A 20,404-nucleotide genomic window follows, 5' to 3' on the forward strand; every position below is an offset into this window, starting at 1 on the left:
ATTCTGGCTTGTGCATTGTTTATAAACCACCGACCCAGGAGCCTTTGTGCTGTTTGACCAGCGTGCAGCACTACACACTCCTTTGGAAGCACATAGCCAAAGGCTACCAGATGCCTGAACAGTTGCTATTATATCCATTGAGCAGGATGTAAGAAGCACTCAGTTTGAAGCATCTTCTGATCTCCACAGGAGTTTCTACAGAGTCTGTCAACTTCTTGGGCATCCTTAGGATTGTGCTGGCTGAGAAGACCTCTCAGTGCCTCCCAAACGTGAGGTCTCAATGAACCCTCCTCCTAGCCCACTGCTTGACTGGGAGTAGTTCTCTGCATTAACTGTGGCTTTTAGGAAGCACTTAAACATTTCTCTTAAGCCCCAGAATGCTGAAATAAGGACATTCTCTAACCTAGAATTGAGTCCAAGGAAAAAAAGAGTAGTTGAAAGGGGATGTGGAAGTACTTGTGGATAAAAGGATAATCCTGAAATTATGTCATTACTCAAACTGCTCAGGTACTGGCAAATAAACATATGAAAAGCACAGAATTAGGGCAAACTGGACCTAAACATCCTGATAGAGAAAATGATTTTGTTATGCCTGAATTTTAGTACATTCAAAGACAACTTGTTCTGCCATGGAAGGACTGCACAGCCTCTAAATATTCTGGTCCATATTTCCTGGAGTCCCAAGCCTGCTTTTTGTGTTCTTCTGCTCTCAATAAAACTGATGTAGGTCAGGCAAGTACTTTATTAACTGGTCTTACTATGGCACATACTAGGACATCTTAGGAGTGAGTTTTGAGTGAGCTGTGATTCCACTGAAACGTGGAGGTGGCAGACTTGGCCTCCAGCTGCGGATGAGTGCCAGCAGGACAATTCTGGTCATGGGAGCAGGAAATTCAGCAGAGGCTGCAAAACTCTCCCAAGATGGGCAAATTAGCCCTTACTAAGCTCCTTGCTGGCACAGTGAGTCAGCTACCGGTGTGCAAGCAAGGCAGCTTAGGTTAGATAAGTTTACATTGCAAAACCATTCCATCTGCCACGTAGAGAAATGTTGAAACATTTTGAAATTCCTCTAATAGCAGTACCTTTATTCATTATGAGTCTGGGAAATTGTACCACCTAGTAAAACCATAGTCCAGACTTATTCAGTGTGCAAATAGTCCCAGTAATTAATTCAAACTAGTGCGATCAAATCCATTTCCAAAAAAAGGAGACCACACACCTCCAAGATAGCGGTTTGAATGCTTCTCTTTCGAACATCCCAGGGGTCAGGGGAAAGTAGTGAAGCTGAAATGCTCCATTCTAAAATCTTCCATAGAGCAGTGCACCAACAAGGAAAAGTCGTCCTGTTGTGAAATGCATGCATTTTGCTATTTTGGACCCAAGACCTCTGTTCCACTCTGGAGGAATGAGAAACAAATTTATTACATTAGTGAAAGGGGCAATGGCTGCCTCTTCAGTAGAGACCTTGTGTACTCCAGTGATTAGATTTGGGATAAGTTGTCCAGGCAAAAGAAAAATGGAGCTAATAAATTTAAGTGCATCTTCTGAGAAGCATGAGCTACCTTTTGCCCTGGGAGGGGGAAATTTTGACTGGTTAGGATTTTCTAGAACACAATATTTCCTTCATGAAGAACACCTCCTTCAAAATCAGTCTCCACTGTGTTTGCTGTGTGTTTCAAACAACAACAGAAACACTTTGGGGATAAAGGATAATTTTCTAGAGAATGCTTTGGTAAAACAAAGGGTCTCTAGCCAAATACGACAATAGTCAACATAGTTCCTTTTGTACTTCACAGTTAAGTAATGTTACTGAAAGTTCAAAGGATTGGATTAAATTCCTCTTGGATTTCCTGTGATAATCTCAGTTGGATCATCTGCTCCTACATGCTAGAGTTCACAATGTCTGAATCTGTTAAGGAAATATGACATTTATTAGACACAACTTTCTTTTACAAACCTTCCTCATCTGACTGGGACAACACATGCTATTTAAAGGTCTGTCCTGCAACTAATGAGAATTTTGCATAGATAACCAAAAAATGATGTCAGATGGGAAATAATGAACTCCATTAGCCCTTTACCATTAAAAAAAAAAAAAAGTGATTTTGGACTTGGTTTCTCTCTCTCCATGTGTTAGAATCCATTTATTTTATACTGCAATTTCAGGGGGGTTTTAGCAAAGGTTAAATTCATCTGGCCTTGCATTACTGTATGACAAGTAGTTTGGTGAACTTTAAGGACCAGAGTCCTTGGATATAGACTTGTATTTCAGGAGATGTGGTTTGTGGGGTTTGAAGGATAAAACATCAATCAAACGGATTTCTTTTGAGCAGAAGAATTATTCTTTGAATTTGCTCTTTGTGTATTTATTGGCAACCCTCATTAGCTATTTTAAGGACACTTACACTTTGCAAAGGATGCTTATATGTTTGTTGTGTTAAAATCTAAGTGGGCAAGTACTAAATGTTCAGCTAATAGAGATTAACATAACACCACTAATATTAAATTTACTCAGCTAATTATCTCTTCTGTTGTCTAGGAAGTAATTGGAAATTCTCCTGTCAACTTTAGAGGACCAGTTTTTGCTCTTTCAAATGTTCAAACAACTATATTTAGGAATTGTTATGCTGGTGAGTGCTTTGAATTCATTTGATAAAGAAAGTTTGTAATTTGTTGCTCCATGTGGTGAGAATGCATACACTGATATTTTGTTTAGTTTAATCTATTTTTATAGAGTACTTGGGGAGAAATGCATAAATTTGTATAGTTTAGTCTTTAAGTCAAGTGAGTGTAGTGACCTCTTTTTGGCTAGTTCTTAGTTTCTCTATTTCTAATGCAGAATTTCTCTCATAAAGGTTTTCCTTTATGACAGAGGCAAGGTTGCTAATTCTGCCTATTAACAAATATGGATTTTACTTGAGCAGGGTTAAATGACTGATAGTGATCTGTGTCATGACACAAATACAGGTATGGAAGGAAGTTTGTGCTGCCTTCCCTGAAAGAATGCCTTTGCTGATTTTTATAGGATTCATCCAAAACTCAATAAGAGAACTCTTCAGTGCTGTTAGAGAGGCAGAAACATTTCCAAGAAAAAGGAAAATTTGAAAATCTGCATTTTCAGCAGTGACTATTACCAGTTATTCCTCAGTCTCAAAGTTCACAAACAGAGAATTCAAAGGAAAATTTGGAAGAAAATCCAAATGAAAAGGGGCCCCAGTTTTCTGCTTCTCAGACTCTTCTTTTGAAGTGCCTCCACCCAGACAACTGAAGCACTAGTCATTTTAGAACTCTCAATCTCATTCTTCTCTTTTCCTCATCTTTTTCTCTTTTCCTCTTCTCTTTTCTATTAAGGTCAAATCCTGCTTCTCCTGATGCCAATAATAAAACTCCCATTGATTTCAACATCACCAGGAAATATGCAGTTTGTTATTTACCACAACCACCACAATGAATCTCTGGGAAGAATTCATTTATATTCATTCCAACAATGCCATGAAAAATGGGCTCTTGCTATTTTATCACATCCAAACTGTTGCTCTAACTCTAACATCCTAGCTGTTGCTAACAAGTCAGTGATGATTTGTAAACCAACAATTTATGGTAACCACATTCCATCCCCATTATGATATGTGGTTTGGAAATGGAAAAGTAATCAAGACCTCCTGTTAAGAGACTTCATTTCAGTTGAGGGTTTCTGTAAATAAAAGCATTTTGAAAGGATCATTGCTATATGATTCTAACTCCAAATTGTTCATTTGATCTAGGCCCCATCTATGCTCCAAATTCCTGCCAGGCTCTGTCTGTCAGGAGTGTGAGATCCCCAACAGTGGCATGAGCATACTGGCAAAACTGTTTTTATCAGTACAAGTATTTTCACTCAACTGGATAGTTTCACTAGACTGGAACAGCAGTTCCATTTCTTGGAGACAGCTATGTCCATTCCTTGGAATACTTTGCAATACTTTATCAGCACACTATAAGGGTACTCTGACATAAATAAAGGCCTCCTACTACAGTTACAGTAAGAGATGAAGGATTGCAGTCAGCCCCATGGTATGTAGTGATGCCCTGGGGAACGAAGAGCCTGCGTAGTTTGTGCAACACTTTGTCTTGGTTGTAAGGATTGTGGGCAGTCACTATGACACTGAGGAGGGCTTTCCAGCACTTTGGTGGGAGACCACCTAGAATCAGTGCTAAATAAACCCAAACAAGGGAATTTTGTTCCAGTACTAGGTTCTGGTACCAGCCAGGTTGAAAACCTTCTTTTGATCTCTTTGGCACTAACACACCATGTCCTCTCAACCCTGTGTAGGAAGCCCAGCAGCCTGGCTTTGAGGCTAGAGACACTTTGCTTAGTGACCTGTTGAAAGAGAGAGCAATTTAGGCAGTCTAGAGAGTAATCAGCCCTAAGTATTACATGATATGATGGTAGAGACCACACTAATTAGGAGAGAAAGCTCTCTTTTTACCTTTTCCTCTCCAGCAAAAATCACTATTTGATTAAGTTACATATCCCAGAATTGAGCACAATTCACTGAGGGTAGGATGTCACCTCAAAGGGTTTTGCTCTGATTTTCTATTGAACAGAAGACTGACTACTAAAAATCACTCTTAAAATTCACTTTTATTTTGTGACCTAATTCTTTGAAGATGATTTGAGCATGTATGAATCCTCATGAGGTGTTCATTAGCTTGGCTGTATTTTAGTAATGGTACAAAAATGAATAGATATTTTGTTATTAAGTAACTTTTTAAGTAGTTATCTCTGTAACATTAAGGTGAATTACATGGTTTAAAGGAAATTTTACCTCATTTAGTACAATAGACTGAAAAATAAGACACAAATCCTGGCAGGAGAGCTTGTTCAACAGCAGAAACTAAGCATATATCCATGCTAAAAAGGGTTCATGGGGTTAGCTCTGGTTTAATGTGTTTCTCCCCCCTCCCAACCCTCTGCTGTAAGTAGAATGTCTGCTTGTTTATGATGGCACAGCAGTTCATGAACCTGCGTTGGACTGCTGGAATTTGGTTAAGGAAAAACAGTTTGTATAATGGAGGGAATAATAATGGCAAAAGAGTTTCCTGATCTGTCATAGTTGTGCTGCCAGGTGTGGTGTGTAGCAATGAGTGTAGAAAGGCAGAGAAGGTTTTAGATGGGACTGTCTGAAACCAGTAGTAGTAGCAGTGCCAAGGACAAAACTTAAAGTAGTTTTAGAAAAGAACTCAAATATTTCACTAGAGAGATGCCCAGTGTGTTGTCCTACAAGCTGCTAGACATGGATTCTGGTGGGCCTTGAAAGGACAATCTGTCACACTCTGTAGCCACTTGAGTGTGATGATAGGGACCGCTGCAGCCCAGACTGCTTCATCCCCCTGGAGCAGCATTTGATAATATCTGGCCTCCCCAGTTCTGGAAACAAGTCAAAATCCCAAAGCTGGATTACATGATTTTATCCCTATCACTCATTCTTTCCACACGGCCCTTTGGGGCATGGAATAGATATCTCTTCTTTATTCTCAAATATTTATTCTCACAGATATATTAGGCCTTTGGCGTAATACATCATGCTGTTCTTTAGAAAGTCAGTGAAAAGGAAGAATATTGCCCACATTTTTTCAGTAGTAGGAGTGCGTCAAGCAACAGGGCAGGAGCTCAGCCAAGCCCCGTGTTTACATTAATCTGATGCTGCGCTACCACCTTGTGGGCAAAAGGTAAATAGCGCTGAGCTGCTCGACGCGCAGGGACAGGGTCCTGGGAACAAACACGGCAGTGTATGGGCAGGCGACGGTGGGTGGTCTGCTTGATAAGGACAGCACAGTCTGAATCCTCCAGGCTGAGGCAGTTTGGGATCTGGGCAGCCAAGAGAAGCCGAGCAGATTGTGAAAATCTGCTGGAGCTCTGAAGTGTGATAGCAGGTGAAGGGTACCCTTCAAAGGGTTGTGACAGCCTGGTATTCCTGTAGGATATAAAGAGAAGCAAGTAGGATGAAATCATGTTCCTATTATGCTAGAGTACCAGTGCCTTTATATAAGTAACACTTCTGATCTGCTTGCTCTTAACCACAATCCTCAGAGCTACTTACAAGTTCCTTGACTGGCTTCCACCTGCTAACTCCAGCGACAAGTCTCTTGGCAGTGTGTTGCCTTGGAGTACCAACACCTCCATGGTGTTCTCTCCACATTCCAGGATTACTACAGCTCTCTTGAATTTCAGTGCCGTGCTTCAGGGAAGAATAGAAATAAGAAATCCACCTAAAAGTCAAGTTATTGAATATGTTAGTAATAAGAGTATTACTGGTAGCCTCTTCATCCCATCAGGATTTAGTACCCCATGGCACTTAACAGATTCCAAGAGAAGATGTATTCAAAACATCATCTTCTTTTTCCTTAAATTCCCCTGCACATCTGAGACTCTGCACAATCAGATGTAGTGTCTGATGTGCCTCCTCACACACAACTACAGAGGGATTTAAAATACAAGTGTTTCTCTGACATCTGTTACATGCCAAAGACTTCCCTGGAATTGTTCAAGGAATGACTTGGCCTGGCACTTAGTGCTGTGATTTAATTGATACGGTGACAGCTGGTCAAAGGTTAGATCTTGGAGGTTTTTACCAACCTAAAGATTCCATGGCTCTGAGATTGGCTGAAGGTGAAAGCATTTGAGGAACTGCGACTCCTGTTTGCCAACAGGTCAGAGTTCCAGATTTACACCAATGCCCAATTCTGGGATGGGATGTTATGCAAAATCTTACTGAGGATTTCCACATCCAGAGAACCTGTCCAACAAGCCCAGTTAATTTGATATTACAGAACAAACCTTTCTCAGTTGCTCTTCATTTAGAGCAGTCCACATCGTAAATGAGGTGTCTGCTGGAGTAAGCACATAAACTTGGGTCTCTAACATGACTACAGGTTGTCTTAGTAGAAAGCAGTAGAATTCTTTCTGCTTTCCTTCTGTCTCACCTCCCCCATCTCTACATTTTCATAAGACAGTTTGAGCATTTTGTCCAGGATTGCCTCTTCCAAGCTCAAGAATGATCCATCCTGACAGACAGGAAGCCAAGGAAAGATGGCAGGAGGCCTGCATGGATGAAACAGAAGCTCCAGAAAAAGCTCAAACACAAAAAAAGAAACATGCAAGAGGTGGAATTAGTTTCAGATCTCCCATAAGGAATATAGACACATTATATCACACAAGGATGAGGTTAGGAAAACGAAAGCCCAGCTGGAGTTGAATCTGGTGAGGGATATAAAGGAAAACAGGAAGGGCTTCTACGAGTGTATTTACAGGAAAAGAAAAAAAAAAAGGGGGGGGGACTGTGAAATGTAGGCTTGCTGCTGAATGAGACCATGGAAAAGCCTGATGAACTAACTGAATTCTTGGCTGGAGATATGGGACAACCAAAATCTTGGTGAAACACTGCACCTTATGATGATTAGCCCCAGGCACCAGTGCAGACCAGGGAGATCCACCAGCTGCAAAGCAGCTTGGCAGAAAGGGCCTGATGGCCTGAGAGTGCTGGTGGACAACCAATTGACCATAAGCCAGGAATCTGCCCTTGAAACAAAGATGGCCAGCAGCATCCTGGATGGCATTAAGAAGGCCATTGCAGGCAGATGGGGTTGGGTGAACCTTCCTTTGTGCTCACCACTGCTGAAACAACGTCTGGAGTGCTGCAGCTACAAGGATAAGGACAAATATACACGGGCAAGTCTAATGAAGGAACATGAAGATTATCCATGGATTGGAGCATGTGACATACAGGAAGACACTGAGAAAGCTGGAATGGTTTTCAGCCTGGGAAAGAAGGCTCAGTGGGATCTGAACAATCTGTATAAATACCTGATGGAGACAGTAAAGAAGCAATATCCTGTGAAAAGAATCAAGACAATGGGCACAAAATCAAATATATGAAATTCAAATTTTAAAAGCTTTTTTTAAAATTATTGTGAATGGTCAAATGCTAAAACAGGCTTCCCAGAGAGTTTGTGTAGTCTCTATCCTAGGAGATGTTCAAAACCTGACTAGACATGATACTGACCAACATGGTCTAGCTGATGTCTCTGGGTAGAGTGCTGGAGAAGACAATCTCCAGAGGTCCCTTCCAAACTCAGTGATTCTGTACAGTAACACATTTATTATTCCAGGCACAGTTCTGATAGGACTGATGCCTCTTTGTAAAACTTCTTTTTCCCTTTTTGGCAGAGAGATGAAAAACATTTCTATCTTTTGATTTCTGCTTTCAGGATAACATTCAACTCACAGTTATTGTGGGACATGAGTCCTATGTGCTGTCTTCAGCAGTTTTCCCTGCCCTACCTCTCCTGTTGCCCAAGGAAACTTACTGAAGCATCACAGCTCACCTCTAGCCCCAGCTTCTGTCTTACAAGGACATGGAAAAGACCCAAGTATATATTATCTTTTCATGTGGTGTAAGCACAGGACATGCTTGAGGCAGGTAGAACAGTATGTGCTCTGCAGGCACTCGTCCACTCCAGCTCTGTGTGAGAGTGGTCCTTTAACTCAGGAGTAGATCACTCACCCCTTACTCTGCCTCAAGCATGGCAAAATTGCTGCTCAGAACTACCATGTATCCAGGACTCTCCCATTTTTTCACACCTGCTGTCCTTTTGCTTCTCTCTTCCACTGTCCAACAGTGTGAAATAGCATAGCTGCTGTGGAGTAACAGGTTGTGTACTACAGCTCTTAATCTTGAAGATGTGCTAATTTCATCTACCAAGATCTTGTTAGTGAAAGATTTTCATGTCATGCTTGAAATAACTCCTTTGCTGAGGGTGGAAGTCTGTTAATGTGACAAATGCTGAACCTGTTTCTCTGGAGAGAAAATTGCTAGCAGAAGACTGTGATGGTGTTGTAGGAGGAATTCAGGGTAAAACAGTTCTTGCTGTTTTTTGTTGGTCCCCTCAGCCACAGGAGTACATTCTTCCTCACTCATATGAGTGGGGCTCCATATGTAAAAAAAAACTTCTTCTTGCTCCATGTTTCCTAAATGATACAATTTATCTTGCTTTGTGTTGTACACAAATATAAACAGGATTTCACAATCTCAAAGCTGTTACATTAGAAAGCAACCTGAACTTCCTTTCCTGAATTCTCAGGCAACATAGTACACCATAGAGCATAGCCTAAGACAGCTCTTCTGAAATTCTGTTCTAATACCACTTTTTATCAGCTTAGATATAGAACTAAGCCATCTGTGGGAATCACATGGGGCCCTGCAGTCCTCTGTAACAATTTTAGTGTCTTCAACTGTTAGTCAACACTCAAAGTCTTTGGTAAACTTCTTGAATGAGAGGAAGAATTTTCAGAAAGTGAGGAAAGTCTTCATACAGCCCATCTTTTCCATTTAAGTAGTAAAGAGTGATGTGTTCTCTAGGTTTCTGTATAATGACATCATTGCTTCTTTGCTTCACGTTTTCAGTCTGGCTCTTGGACAAATAGAGATGTCAAGGCAGTCGGAAATCAATTTTCTCCATGCAATTTTTTTTTTTAAATCTATCTTTAGCTCCATTTAACCGAGTAATATAGCAATACAGAAACTAATGATGTATCACAAAGTACAGAGAAATTGTTCTTGTATGGCTTGCCCATACCACAGACAGGCAATATCATCAGAAAGCCAGTACCTCATTAGTGATGGCGTGGAATTATTCCCAAAGTGTGTATGCACATGATAGCAATATTGGATGATACATTTGTAACAGAAAACCCCCTCTGGTAACCTTTAATTTGTTTCCTGACCAGGGATAAAGATTATAATTGGAGGAAAGTTACTAAGCAACAGTGGCTAGCACATTTCATTTACAACACTCCATCCTCCTCAACCTCCCTGCAGCTCACACAGTATTTCACGAAGGGGCTAAACCTCAGATTCAGTTGCAAAGTTTGCCTTTGTAGGACACTAGACACAGCAATCAAGTTATATCATTTTATTTGCTCAGATTTAAACCAAGAAATATGAACTAATTCAAGAGTCAGAACCAAATTGAAATGTCTGAAGTACAAGAATTAAACACAACAAAATTCATATCATCATCCAGCACACATTCCATTTCTAACCCATCAGTTTTGGGATTCATTCAGGAAATACTTAAAAACAGGCCTTTTTTCCCTTTTTTCTTTTTCTTTCCTTTTTTTTTTTTAAATAACTTTTTAAAATTTTTTTTTATTTTACAGGTTCTATTGAGGCTGCTCCTAACAGACTTGTACAAAACACAATGTTGATCATCTCTGTCATCTTGTGAGATGTTATTGAAAGACAGCATTTGTTAATTAATAGATTAATAGATATTTTCCTTCTATTAATTCATTTTAATTGTCTATTTATATCAGAGTATCCAAAGTGTGCCAGTCTACCACTTCAAGAAATATTGAATAATACTAACAGTGGGGGTTTTTTTTCTCTGTCAGTAAATATAAGAGGAAAGTACTAAATGATGCACAGTGGTATGACTGTAAATGGATCCTTTATTTTTACTTCCACATTGTAGCCATTAGCCTACTCAACAGAAATTTAGCTGTTGATTCTGAGTCTGCAAGTCAGATCAGTCAAACTGGCTTCACTAAAACCAGTTTTATTGCACACCATGCCTGAACTCTACAACTTCAGCAACAGCTGAAATAGACCACATCACAGTAAATGGTATCCAAATTTTTATTAAGCAGGATTCTTCTAGTTACTGTACCTGTACTGTACCTGACAAGTGTTAGCTGCTATGGTTTATATTTAGATGTTTATGTTTAAATCTATCACGGTTAATGTTGTGAAAGACGTACCTTGAAGATTAGCACCACTGGTTATGGATGGGAGCAGAGATTTGTTTTGGATACATCAGAGGGTAGCTGTCACTTTCTTTACCCAAGTGTAACCATTTTGCCAGGTCTTAATTGCCTTCATCAAGGGCCAGGTTTAAGTTTAAGAGTGTCCATGTGTTGGTCAAGTTCCACCCAAAACCCTGGGAAAATAATCTTGAACTTTCTTGTGTTCAAAGAGCTGGTTTTCCCCATTTGCAAGCACAAATCAAAAGGATCGATAAATAATATTTTAAACTAATGGAAATAAGAAAGCTCTTGACAAAATAGTTAAACAGGGTAAAAGACAGCACCTAGCATATAGTTATAGAAACAATAATTTTACAGTCTTCTGCTGAGAGGGCAGTGCTTGGCCAGCTGCTCACTTTTCCTTCCGAAGGCAGCCTTCACTTAAAATTTAGGACTACTCTGTCTTGCAAGGCAGTAAGGCCTTGTCACCTTCATCTTTCACAGAATTGTAGAATCACAGAATTGTCAAGGTTGGAAGAGACCTTCAGGATCATCCAGTCCCACTGTCCACCCAGAACTACCATTGTAACTCCTGAATGATTAAACCACGTCCCCTAGTGCCAGATCCAGATACCTCTTGACCACCTCCAGGAATGGTAACTCCATCACCTTCCTGGGCAACCTATTCCAATGCCTGACCACCCTAGCAGGGAACAAATTTTTCAGATATCTCACCTGAATCTCCCCTGTCTCAGATGAAGGCCACTTCCTCTTGTCCTCTCACTGCAGGTACAGCAGAAGAGACTGACCCTCCCTCCCTACACCCTCCTTCCAGGGAGTTGTAGAGAGTGACAAGGTCCCCCAAAACTCTTATTCTTGAGACTAAACAAACCCATCTCCCTCAGCTGTTACTCATAAGACATTTTCTAAACCCTTCACAAGACTTTTTGCCCTTCTCTGGTGTGTTGTTTCTACACACCACAACTCTTTTCTAAAGACCTCTTTCTGCTCTCCAGCTTTTGTATCCCATGTCGAAAGTAAATGCCTTAGATAAAGCTAACACTCCTCAGGCATGGTTAAAAAGTCTTAAGTGACCTTGACTCCTCCACACTCTCACAGGTACAAAATTTCCTCATTTATGCTAAAAAGCTCCCGTTCAGACAGAAATGTTTCTCTAATATAATGAAGCAGCATATGCAAAGCAAGCATGTTTCAGGCGTATCTACTGGTCCTTTCTGTTCCTCATCCCTTTGCTCCGCCAGTTGTCAGCCTTTCTGCTTCTTTTCCAGTCTGTCTTTCTTTCCCCTGGGGAATATGTGTGGTGGCAGAGGGTGCCAGAGATTTGCTTTCACTTTGGGCCTCAGCCACCAGCTTTACCCAAACCTAATGTATATTTAATATGATACAGCCAATAACCCTTTCTGCCAGCTTCTGATCATGTGCCAGCTGAAGAATGCTGCGAAGTAATGTGTTCTGACTAAATCTCAAAGCCCACGTATAAACTCCTGATTAGGGGTGGGTGAGATTACTGGGGATGTGTGTATATACCCCTCTGCTTCTATGCCAACTGGAATTTCTCCATACTGTAGGATATGTACGGAAGCAGACTCCAGAGAACCTTCTGTTTTTGCAGTAGGTGCGGAAGGCAAAGCTGCTGCAGGGTTTTTCCTGGTAGCTTCACTTCCTGACTCAAGAAGTCGTGTAACACTTCTGTGCACGGTTAATTAGTGGTCGTGATTTACTTGGGGAATGATGGCATTTCAGTCATGGGCATAAGGAGATCTTCATGTGTGGATTGTACACACTGGAAGAATACAATGCAGGTTTCTTTGGGAATACACTATCTATTCCATGGAAGCTTGATATGCTTTCTTCTTTCTTCATGGATCAGCAGAGATAAAGAAGACTGAGGGTAATGAAGTTTCCCTTCTTGGAAGGTCATTTTCTTTTTTCTTTTTTTTTTTTTCTTTCTCTGCTCACCCCTCCTTCCCCTCACCCCCACCCCAGCCTTTCTTGAAGGGGTTAAGAAAGGTTTATATTCACCAGGTAGTACAAAGATCAAAATGTTAAGGGAACCAGAGGGAAGTGATGGAGAAGGTCTTTCTGAGGATGACAGCTCTGCCTTGTAATACAATACTATTTCTCATGGGAGTGGGTGGGAGGCCAGCCTAAATTTCCTCTTCCTGTCCTGCCAAATTCCCCAAATTGCATAACTGTGTATTCTCCTTACACAGTGGTACCCTTGGCATCCCTAGCAAATCTGCAGGGAAGCAGTGAAGCAGCTGGAGGCTTGAAGGTGGACCAAAATTGGTAGAGGACAGACTTGGTTAGCCAAAAAACAAAACAAACCCAAACCCACAAACTGAATTTACTAACCCTCCCATCTATAACAGAACAGCAAAATACAGATTTAATAACATACACTATTTTGTTCTAAATGCACTCCATCTAGGAAAAATAAGTTTATCGGGATAAGCAAAGGGCCCATGGGGAGTTCATCAGTTCAGTTTCAAGTCACAAGATGTGTTTTACTTGGCTTTGGAACCTTCTTGTGCAAGATTAATATGAAACTGCTGAAATGCAAACTGACAAAAAGGCATATTTTTACTGGTTGGTGCTTTTTCCTCTGTGCCATTATTTTAATTGGGAGGCCCCATTGCTGCCTTTCCCATCACTGCTGCCTTAGACTGACAGGAGGATGAGGTATTTGTTGGCTTCTGTGAGGAAATGAAAGAATGACTATTGGAAGAGCAGAATGACCAGTGTAACTCATAAGGATGTAACCCTGAAGGCTTTTGTTTTGTCACTACACTGAATCAAAAGAAAAGAATGTGGACCTTTTCAGAGGGGAGCATCAAACATGGCTAGCCTGGGGTAGGTTCTGCCTGAGTAAGGAGGGAAGATTTACCTCCTTTGGAAAAATATCTACACACCTTAAAAGTTCAGGTAGCCAAATCCATTACTTTTGTAGCTTCACCAAGTTTCACTGCAGCCTACCCTAGCCATGTATGCCAGCTGACTATCACTAAGACAAGGAAAAAGAAAGTACACCCACTGTGGTTTTGATAATCTTGCTCTTATTGCCTATGTGCAGCACCTTAAACAGGCTCAGAGCTGTTGCTTGAGATTGCTTGAGAGGCTGGGTACTACTCAGCATGTGTAAGGGTGGGAGAATCTGGCTCCAAAATGGTTTCTTTTTCTCTCCTTGCTACAGGAACTGGAAAAGACAAGGGTGTGTGGGCGGGCCTGGAGTCCCTCCAAAGAAAGTGTGAGGCCTTGGGCAAAACAAATCCATCAGGTCTCTGATTTCTTCCAAATATAGGTCTGTTCTGAGTAATAGCCAAACTCAAGTCTAAATTCCACATTCAACCATTTCAGAGGGAATACTTGAAAAAGACCCTATGGCCCAGAGAGTCCGTCTATAGAAAATATTTTGATAGCTCTTCCGCTCTGGTGTTATCTTCCACTTAAAAAGAAAGAAAAGGAAAACACACAGAATTGGAGCACATGATTCAATTTGCACCGTAAAAGAACTGATTGATGAAAATAATACTTCTGAAAACAATCTGTTGTGAGCTATCAAATATTTTTGCCTATGCACCAATTGGCAGGAAGCAGACAGATAAATTATTACAATATGTAAGGAAACAAATTGCTCTGAGGAGGAATGGTATTTGTGTGTGTGTGTTTATGAGCAGGATAAGTAGAATTAAACCCATAAAAGCATGCTGAGAGATCATCCTCCATCACAGCAGAAATATACTGGAAGCAAAGGAACTCACTTCAGCTCTGTCTCTGGCTGAATTTCTAGCAAAACAGGGCTTATGATATGCAAGTGTTCTCCTGGAGTAGAATTTTTTAAAAAATTAAAATAAAAAAGGAGCTTGGAATGTTCCTGCTGTTGAGAGGAAGGGGGTCTCACAGCCACTTTTGCCAAGATACTTCCAAATTTTTCAGGCATCACCACATTTTAATAAAATGGAGCAGTTGCAGCAGGTCCCCAGATCCTGAATATTACTGCCCATGGGAAAATTTTCTGAAGTGCTGTAGACATGAAGGTTTAAGAGACAGCATTCTTTTGACTTTCAATAAGACAGTTTCTATAGAGCCTGACAAGTGGAAAAATTACAGTGAGATAAGGGCTGTATGAAATAACAGCCTGTGGCTTTCTCTGTGGTGACTGTGTACATTTTCCTATCCCACAGTGAGCAGCTCAGGCAGAGTTGGTGAGTCCTTTTCCCATAACTCCTTTTCCATCAAGAGCCAAACCACCTCACACTTTCCTCAGAGCTCAGACCCTGTACACTGGCAGCTAGTGGGTAGCAGTGGACAAGGCAGCCACATGCTAAACACAATTTTGAATAAATAAACAGAGCTTCCAAGCGGCACGGGATAAATCTACCTTACATTTGTGGATAACTATCACCCAGCCTGGGCCATGAGATCCACATTTTCCCTGCTTATGCCATGCCTGTAACCTGCATTGACCCCATGGGCTCGCACTGCTGCTAAGAGCAGAGGGACCCCTTCTGGTCTTGGGCATCATCTTCTTTTCCTGAACTACCCTCTATTTGTGCACAGTAGAGGAAGGAAGGGGATATGAACAGCATGGAAGTCTGGAAGAGGAGACTGATTCTGGGAAACAAGACCTGTGGAGTATAAATAAATTTCAGGCACATCTCAGAGAGGGGTTGGAGGGGGAGACAAGATGGGTTGGAGAACATATCAGATATTTTTTCCATAGCAACGCTATACAGCTGCTAGTGGCTGATCTTAGGTTTTCCACTAGGTGTTCCATAGATTTGGCCTTTTGATTATTACTACAGTCATCATGATACTAATAAGAAGCAAAGATTTCTAAAGGTATCCAGGAGAATCTGAATGCCATGAAAAAAGCAATGCAAGCCTATTTGCTAAAGGCCTCTTTGCAAATCTTTCCTTACACAAGAATTTCCTTCCCAAAATTTAAATTTCCCATTCAAAGTAAGCATCCTTGTATGTGACAGAGCCAGAGCATCTTGAGCCTTTTATTTTCTGCCTTCTTTTTAATCAAGATACAACTATTCTGTGATCTTAAGTGTGACAAGAAATTATTTTGTCATATTTGCAGGCTACTGAATGAGATGAGTACTTAAATAGTGAGCAGAAGTGCTGCTCTTACAAGCTCTTCTATTTGCATATTTTAAGGGGACCGTTCATAGTGTGTGGGCAATAGCTGATGCTAATTGCTAGCAGAAAGGAGTTAGCTGCAAGGACTGCTGACTGTAGGCAGCTAGCCAGCCTAAGAGGTTGTGATCACGTCATTAAGGCAGCAAGTAAAACACTGTGGGGATGGAAAGTTACCCTGCTATTTTGTGACAGATAACTTGAAAAGGTGGCAGGGGAAGGAAAAAAACCTGTAAGAGTCCCGTAACACTACAAACAGATGTAGCTCATATCACCTACCAAAAATTGGAGTAAGCTGATCTTGTTTGTTGTTGAAACATTCTAAGCAGGAGCCCATTATTTTGTCTAAGTCAGCAGCCTAAAATATAGTGAAAAGATTATCTGAACTGAGCTGGTTTGTGCATTTAAGATTTCTGCCTGTGAGTACCTCTTCATCACTAAACCTTCAAGAGCTAGCACCACCTACAAGTATCTCAGTGACAGGTGAGATGTATTGCTGCGGTTTTAAGAGAGGTTTTCAAGGGACAAGCAGAGGTTTTTCAGTTCCTCTTTAATCTGGTGGAGTGCCCTCTTGACTTTCTGTGGTGTGTTCAGAACCTCTATGCGGCTGGTGAAGGGGTCATAGTGCAGAGCAAAAGGCTTCTTGATCTTCATTGTGTAGTTCCTGTGGGGAGACAGGACAGAGCTTCTAGTGCAAGAGGCATTTCCTTAAGTGCAAAACCTGCAGGACCTAATTTCTCAGTTTGTAGTCATGGCCTTACTGGGGAGCCGAGGCTGCTGTGACACCTCCTCACTGCATCTCCTGAGCTTTGCCTGGTGCAGTACATCCTGCCCACAGCCACATGCAGCCCCAAAGATCTGCAGTGCCTCATCTCAGCCTGGCTGGCTTAAACCCATCTGCGCTCTCACAGCTCCGCGTTCACACAATTCAGAGTTATTACAACCACAAGCTGAGGAATGCAGGAGCACAGCATGTCTGCCGCCTTCACTTCCAAGAAATAACCTGGAGCAGCTCTTTCTGTGTAATTTTCTAAAAACCTGTTGATACTAGGCATCCTGGGCTATTTTTCTGTCTCTATTAAAAGAAAAAACCATGATTGCTTGCCATTTTTTGACAATATTTCCATTAAGTACATGCTGGTAGGAACCCCCTGTGCTGATGTTGCCTTATGTTTTCTGTGCTGACAGATTCTTGTGCCTTCAGTCATTTTGAGCAGCCTTGGCTGTGCAACTGCCTTGAAAAAAATGTATGAAAAAGCTTCATGTCTGAGAGTGGTGTATTCCTTGTCCTCATACGTTCTTTTCAGGTTTGCCTGAGTCAAATACTCTGCAAGTCCTCTCTCTTCTACCAGTGAGTACTCACCCACGTTTTTACACATACTTAAAATTCAATGTGAACATTCAGATTTAAGATGAGGAGCCTAATTAGCAATGTCTATAGCCCCAGCAAACAGTGCTTCTGGGGAAGAGGGAGAGAGAGTAGGGAAGAAGTCTGGCTCAGGTTCTCTTCCTCTAATAAATTCCTCATTTCAGCTCCTACATGCTCCCCAGTAGCTCCACAACCAACATACTGCCTCCAGCCAGAATTGGTCCTGTTGTTCTAACTGTTGGAGATGAAGGCCAGAATTTAAACCCTGCTTACTTAAAAACACAAAGAAAAAGAAAAAACCATCCATCCTTACTGCACAACATCACAGTTAAGGAAATGTGTTTAGAAACACCTCAAGCTAATTTGAAATAATGTTATCTAGGTTGCAGACAGCTACTTTGTTGAAATTAGATTGCCTGTGAATGCCGATTCTGCATTCTTGTGCAGATATAATCAGAGGAGAAAGGCAATCTTGTTTTTAAACCCCCTGCTGATCCATGTTAATTCCAGAGACTGCTATAAAATTTCCATGTGACCCTGGGTAAATCAACTCTTCACGACCTCCTGTTTGTATGGACTAGCACATAGGGTGGGATTGCACTCTTGCAGTTCAGTTACAGAATTTACTTCAGAAGCTGCTAAAATGAAGCATTGTTAAGATGAAGCATGGAGCACAGCATAGCAGAATATAATTCTGAATTCCTATGAACCTTTTCTGAGATAAACAAGCTCATGCTCAACTTTGTTGTACAAAAGCCACTATGCAGATGCAATGAGATAGCCTGACATGGTTGTTGCAAAAGTAGTAGATGTATTTGAGATTAAGAATCAACCCAGTGTGCCCCCCTCAATGAAAACACCCACAAACACTTTACTTACTGAAGCTTGACTTTGGCATCTTCCAAATTTTCTGCTATGAAATAGACAGGCTGGAAGGCTTGATCCTGATAGGGGTGAACTGCAGTCACTTCTGGATCAAAAGGCTTGTACTCTGGCTCGTTTGACAAGGCATACTTTGTAGCAGCAGCAACACAGGTTAGAGCAGGTGAATGAATAGAGAAAGAATTAGTCCCTGCTGGTCTGTGAAATTCTCTCTAGGGAATAGTTAGAGGCAATATAAAGTCCTGTACTTTCATAGGTCAAAGCTGGTTTTCATAATTAGCAGTTAATAAACCAAATAATAAATATTTTTTAAGAGGGGGGAAAAAAAAAGAAAAAAAAGAAATATATGTTTAGCATGATGTAAAATTGGATAGCATAGCCATGTTCTCAGACAGGGAGGGGAAGGTCTATGGCACCCCCCAAAATACAAATATCTAGAAGAAAAAAATAATATCATGCTGCTACTTTTCGAATAGCATTGTAGAATATTTGCAGTCCTATCCAGCATTACTTTAAAGTCCCCTAGCCCGTGTCACAAATTTCACAGTTCCTGGTGCACTGAAGAACAGATGACAGAATGTGTCTGGTATTTAATGCACAGCTTCCAGGCCAGTATAGAAGCCTAAAATCTTCCCCGAAATCCAAGATATATTTTTGGACCCACAGAGGTTCTTCTATATGTTCTTCTCAAGTTCTTGTACATTGTCTCCCCAAGCCAACAGGAGGCTTATGGAAGCCACTTCTGTCCACAGTGCAGTCCATAGGTATCTCTGTACCGTTTGTTTATATTTACTGGAAATGCCTTTTAAACCAGCCACCTGCACAGAGTCCTGGGAAGGCAGCTCTGCTTAGGCTTAAAGTGAGTTCCCAAACACCTTGTCTGCCCGTGAAACCCAAGTGATGAACTTTAAACCTAGCTCAGCCCCAGTGACATTTGAGCTGCACCACAGATGTGCCTAAAAGCTGACTGGCCTCCAGCTGGCCAGGTTGGTGAAGTGTCCTGGGTACAAACCAAAAGGAAAAAGGCAACTCATCCCATCAATGCTGAGACCTTTTTTTCCACCTTCCGACTGGACAGTGGGTCCCACCCACCTGGGGACAGTCTTTTAGTACCCACCCTTCTCTGACATCTGCCTCTTTGCCTTTCTCTCTTCTTCCCCAGTCTTCAGAAGGCTCCCTTCACCATTTTATAATCCAAATTTCAACTCCCAGGGTACTACTTGTAAATAACTGGTAAGATGCTGCACAAGACTTTTAGTTCAATCTGCTAGCTGGAAAAATTCAGACAGTACTCCTAAGCACATATTTAGACATTTCACTGAACTGGTGCAGAAATAAATACCAGGCTTTAAAAAAAAAAAAAAACCTAAAAAAACACAAAGCCCAAAAAACCCCCAAGAATAAATAAAAGATGGTGTTTTTCTTGCTCTTAATTTGCAGTGTGTAATTGAAGAATAAACCTTGGATAGCACTCATACAATCTAAGATGGTTGGTATACACAAACATGAGGCTGCTCTTAGAATCTTAGAAGCTCTGGGGAACTAAAGGGAAAAGATTTCAGTAACTCAAAACCTGACAGGGGTCCCACTGTACTGTCAGTGTTGAAGCAGAACTGAAATCCCATTGATTTCAGTGGAAGTTCAGCTCGAAACCGGATGGCCTTAAAGGCCTCTACAAGTTAAGTACTGGTTGTGCTGCAAGAAAAGCATATGTAGCACTGAGTGTTGCCAGAAGTGTGGTATGAGCCATAAGATTTTACAGTATGTAGGACAGAGTCCATGTGAGTGTTAACAGAAGAAGCATTTTGGATAATGTAGAACAGCTGACAGAATATAGTGAAATAAATAGTGCAATGCTGAGAGCTGTTGGGGAGGAATTCTTACAGTTCAGAGGAGGCAAGTTTGGCCAGCAGTCAGACCCATTACAACTGCTCCGTTTAGACTCAGGGATGGTTATCCTTCTGATACCTAGCTGCTGTTACTAAATGCTTCATTAGATAACAGGGATTCAAGTGCAAGACTCATGCAGAGAGTGTCTAGCTCTACCTCTCATCTTCTGCCTTTCCCCCAAATTAGGAGGCCCTGAGTTTGGGCAGGACCAACTCATCCAGAGAAAGTATCTACCTGAAGCTGAGTTCGAACTGGTAAGAGTGGGTGCTGTGGAGGAAAGGGAAATGTTTTGAAGATTTCACAGTCAGGAT

At 41.3% G+C, this 20,404-nt stretch overlaps 1 protein-coding gene across 1 annotated transcript in view; it reads right to left on the reverse strand.

Moving 5' to 3' along the window:
- Positions 1-9,939: 9,939 nt before the first annotated feature.
- The window catches only part of LOC103618194 (tyrosine 3-monooxygenase), a 34,976-nt gene continuing 24,511 nt past the window's right edge, over positions 9,940-20,404 (reverse strand). The window contains exons 11-12 of the mRNA XM_008636577.2: positions 18,201-18,334; positions 9,940-16,616 (exon numbers count right to left, since the gene is read on the reverse strand). Of these exons, the coding sequence (XP_008634799.1) occupies positions 16,457-16,616; positions 18,201-18,334 (294 nt within the window). The 3' untranslated portion in view covers positions 9,940-16,456. The remainder of the gene's footprint in view (positions 16,617-18,200; positions 18,335-20,404) is intronic.

The sequence above is a fragment of the Corvus brachyrhynchos genome, unplaced genomic scaffold (genome assembly GCF_000691975.1).
Source record: "Corvus brachyrhynchos isolate BGI_N302 unplaced genomic scaffold, ASM69197v1 scaffold56, whole genome shotgun sequence".
Classification (NCBI taxonomy): domain Eukaryota; kingdom Metazoa; phylum Chordata; class Aves; order Passeriformes; family Corvidae; genus Corvus; species Corvus brachyrhynchos.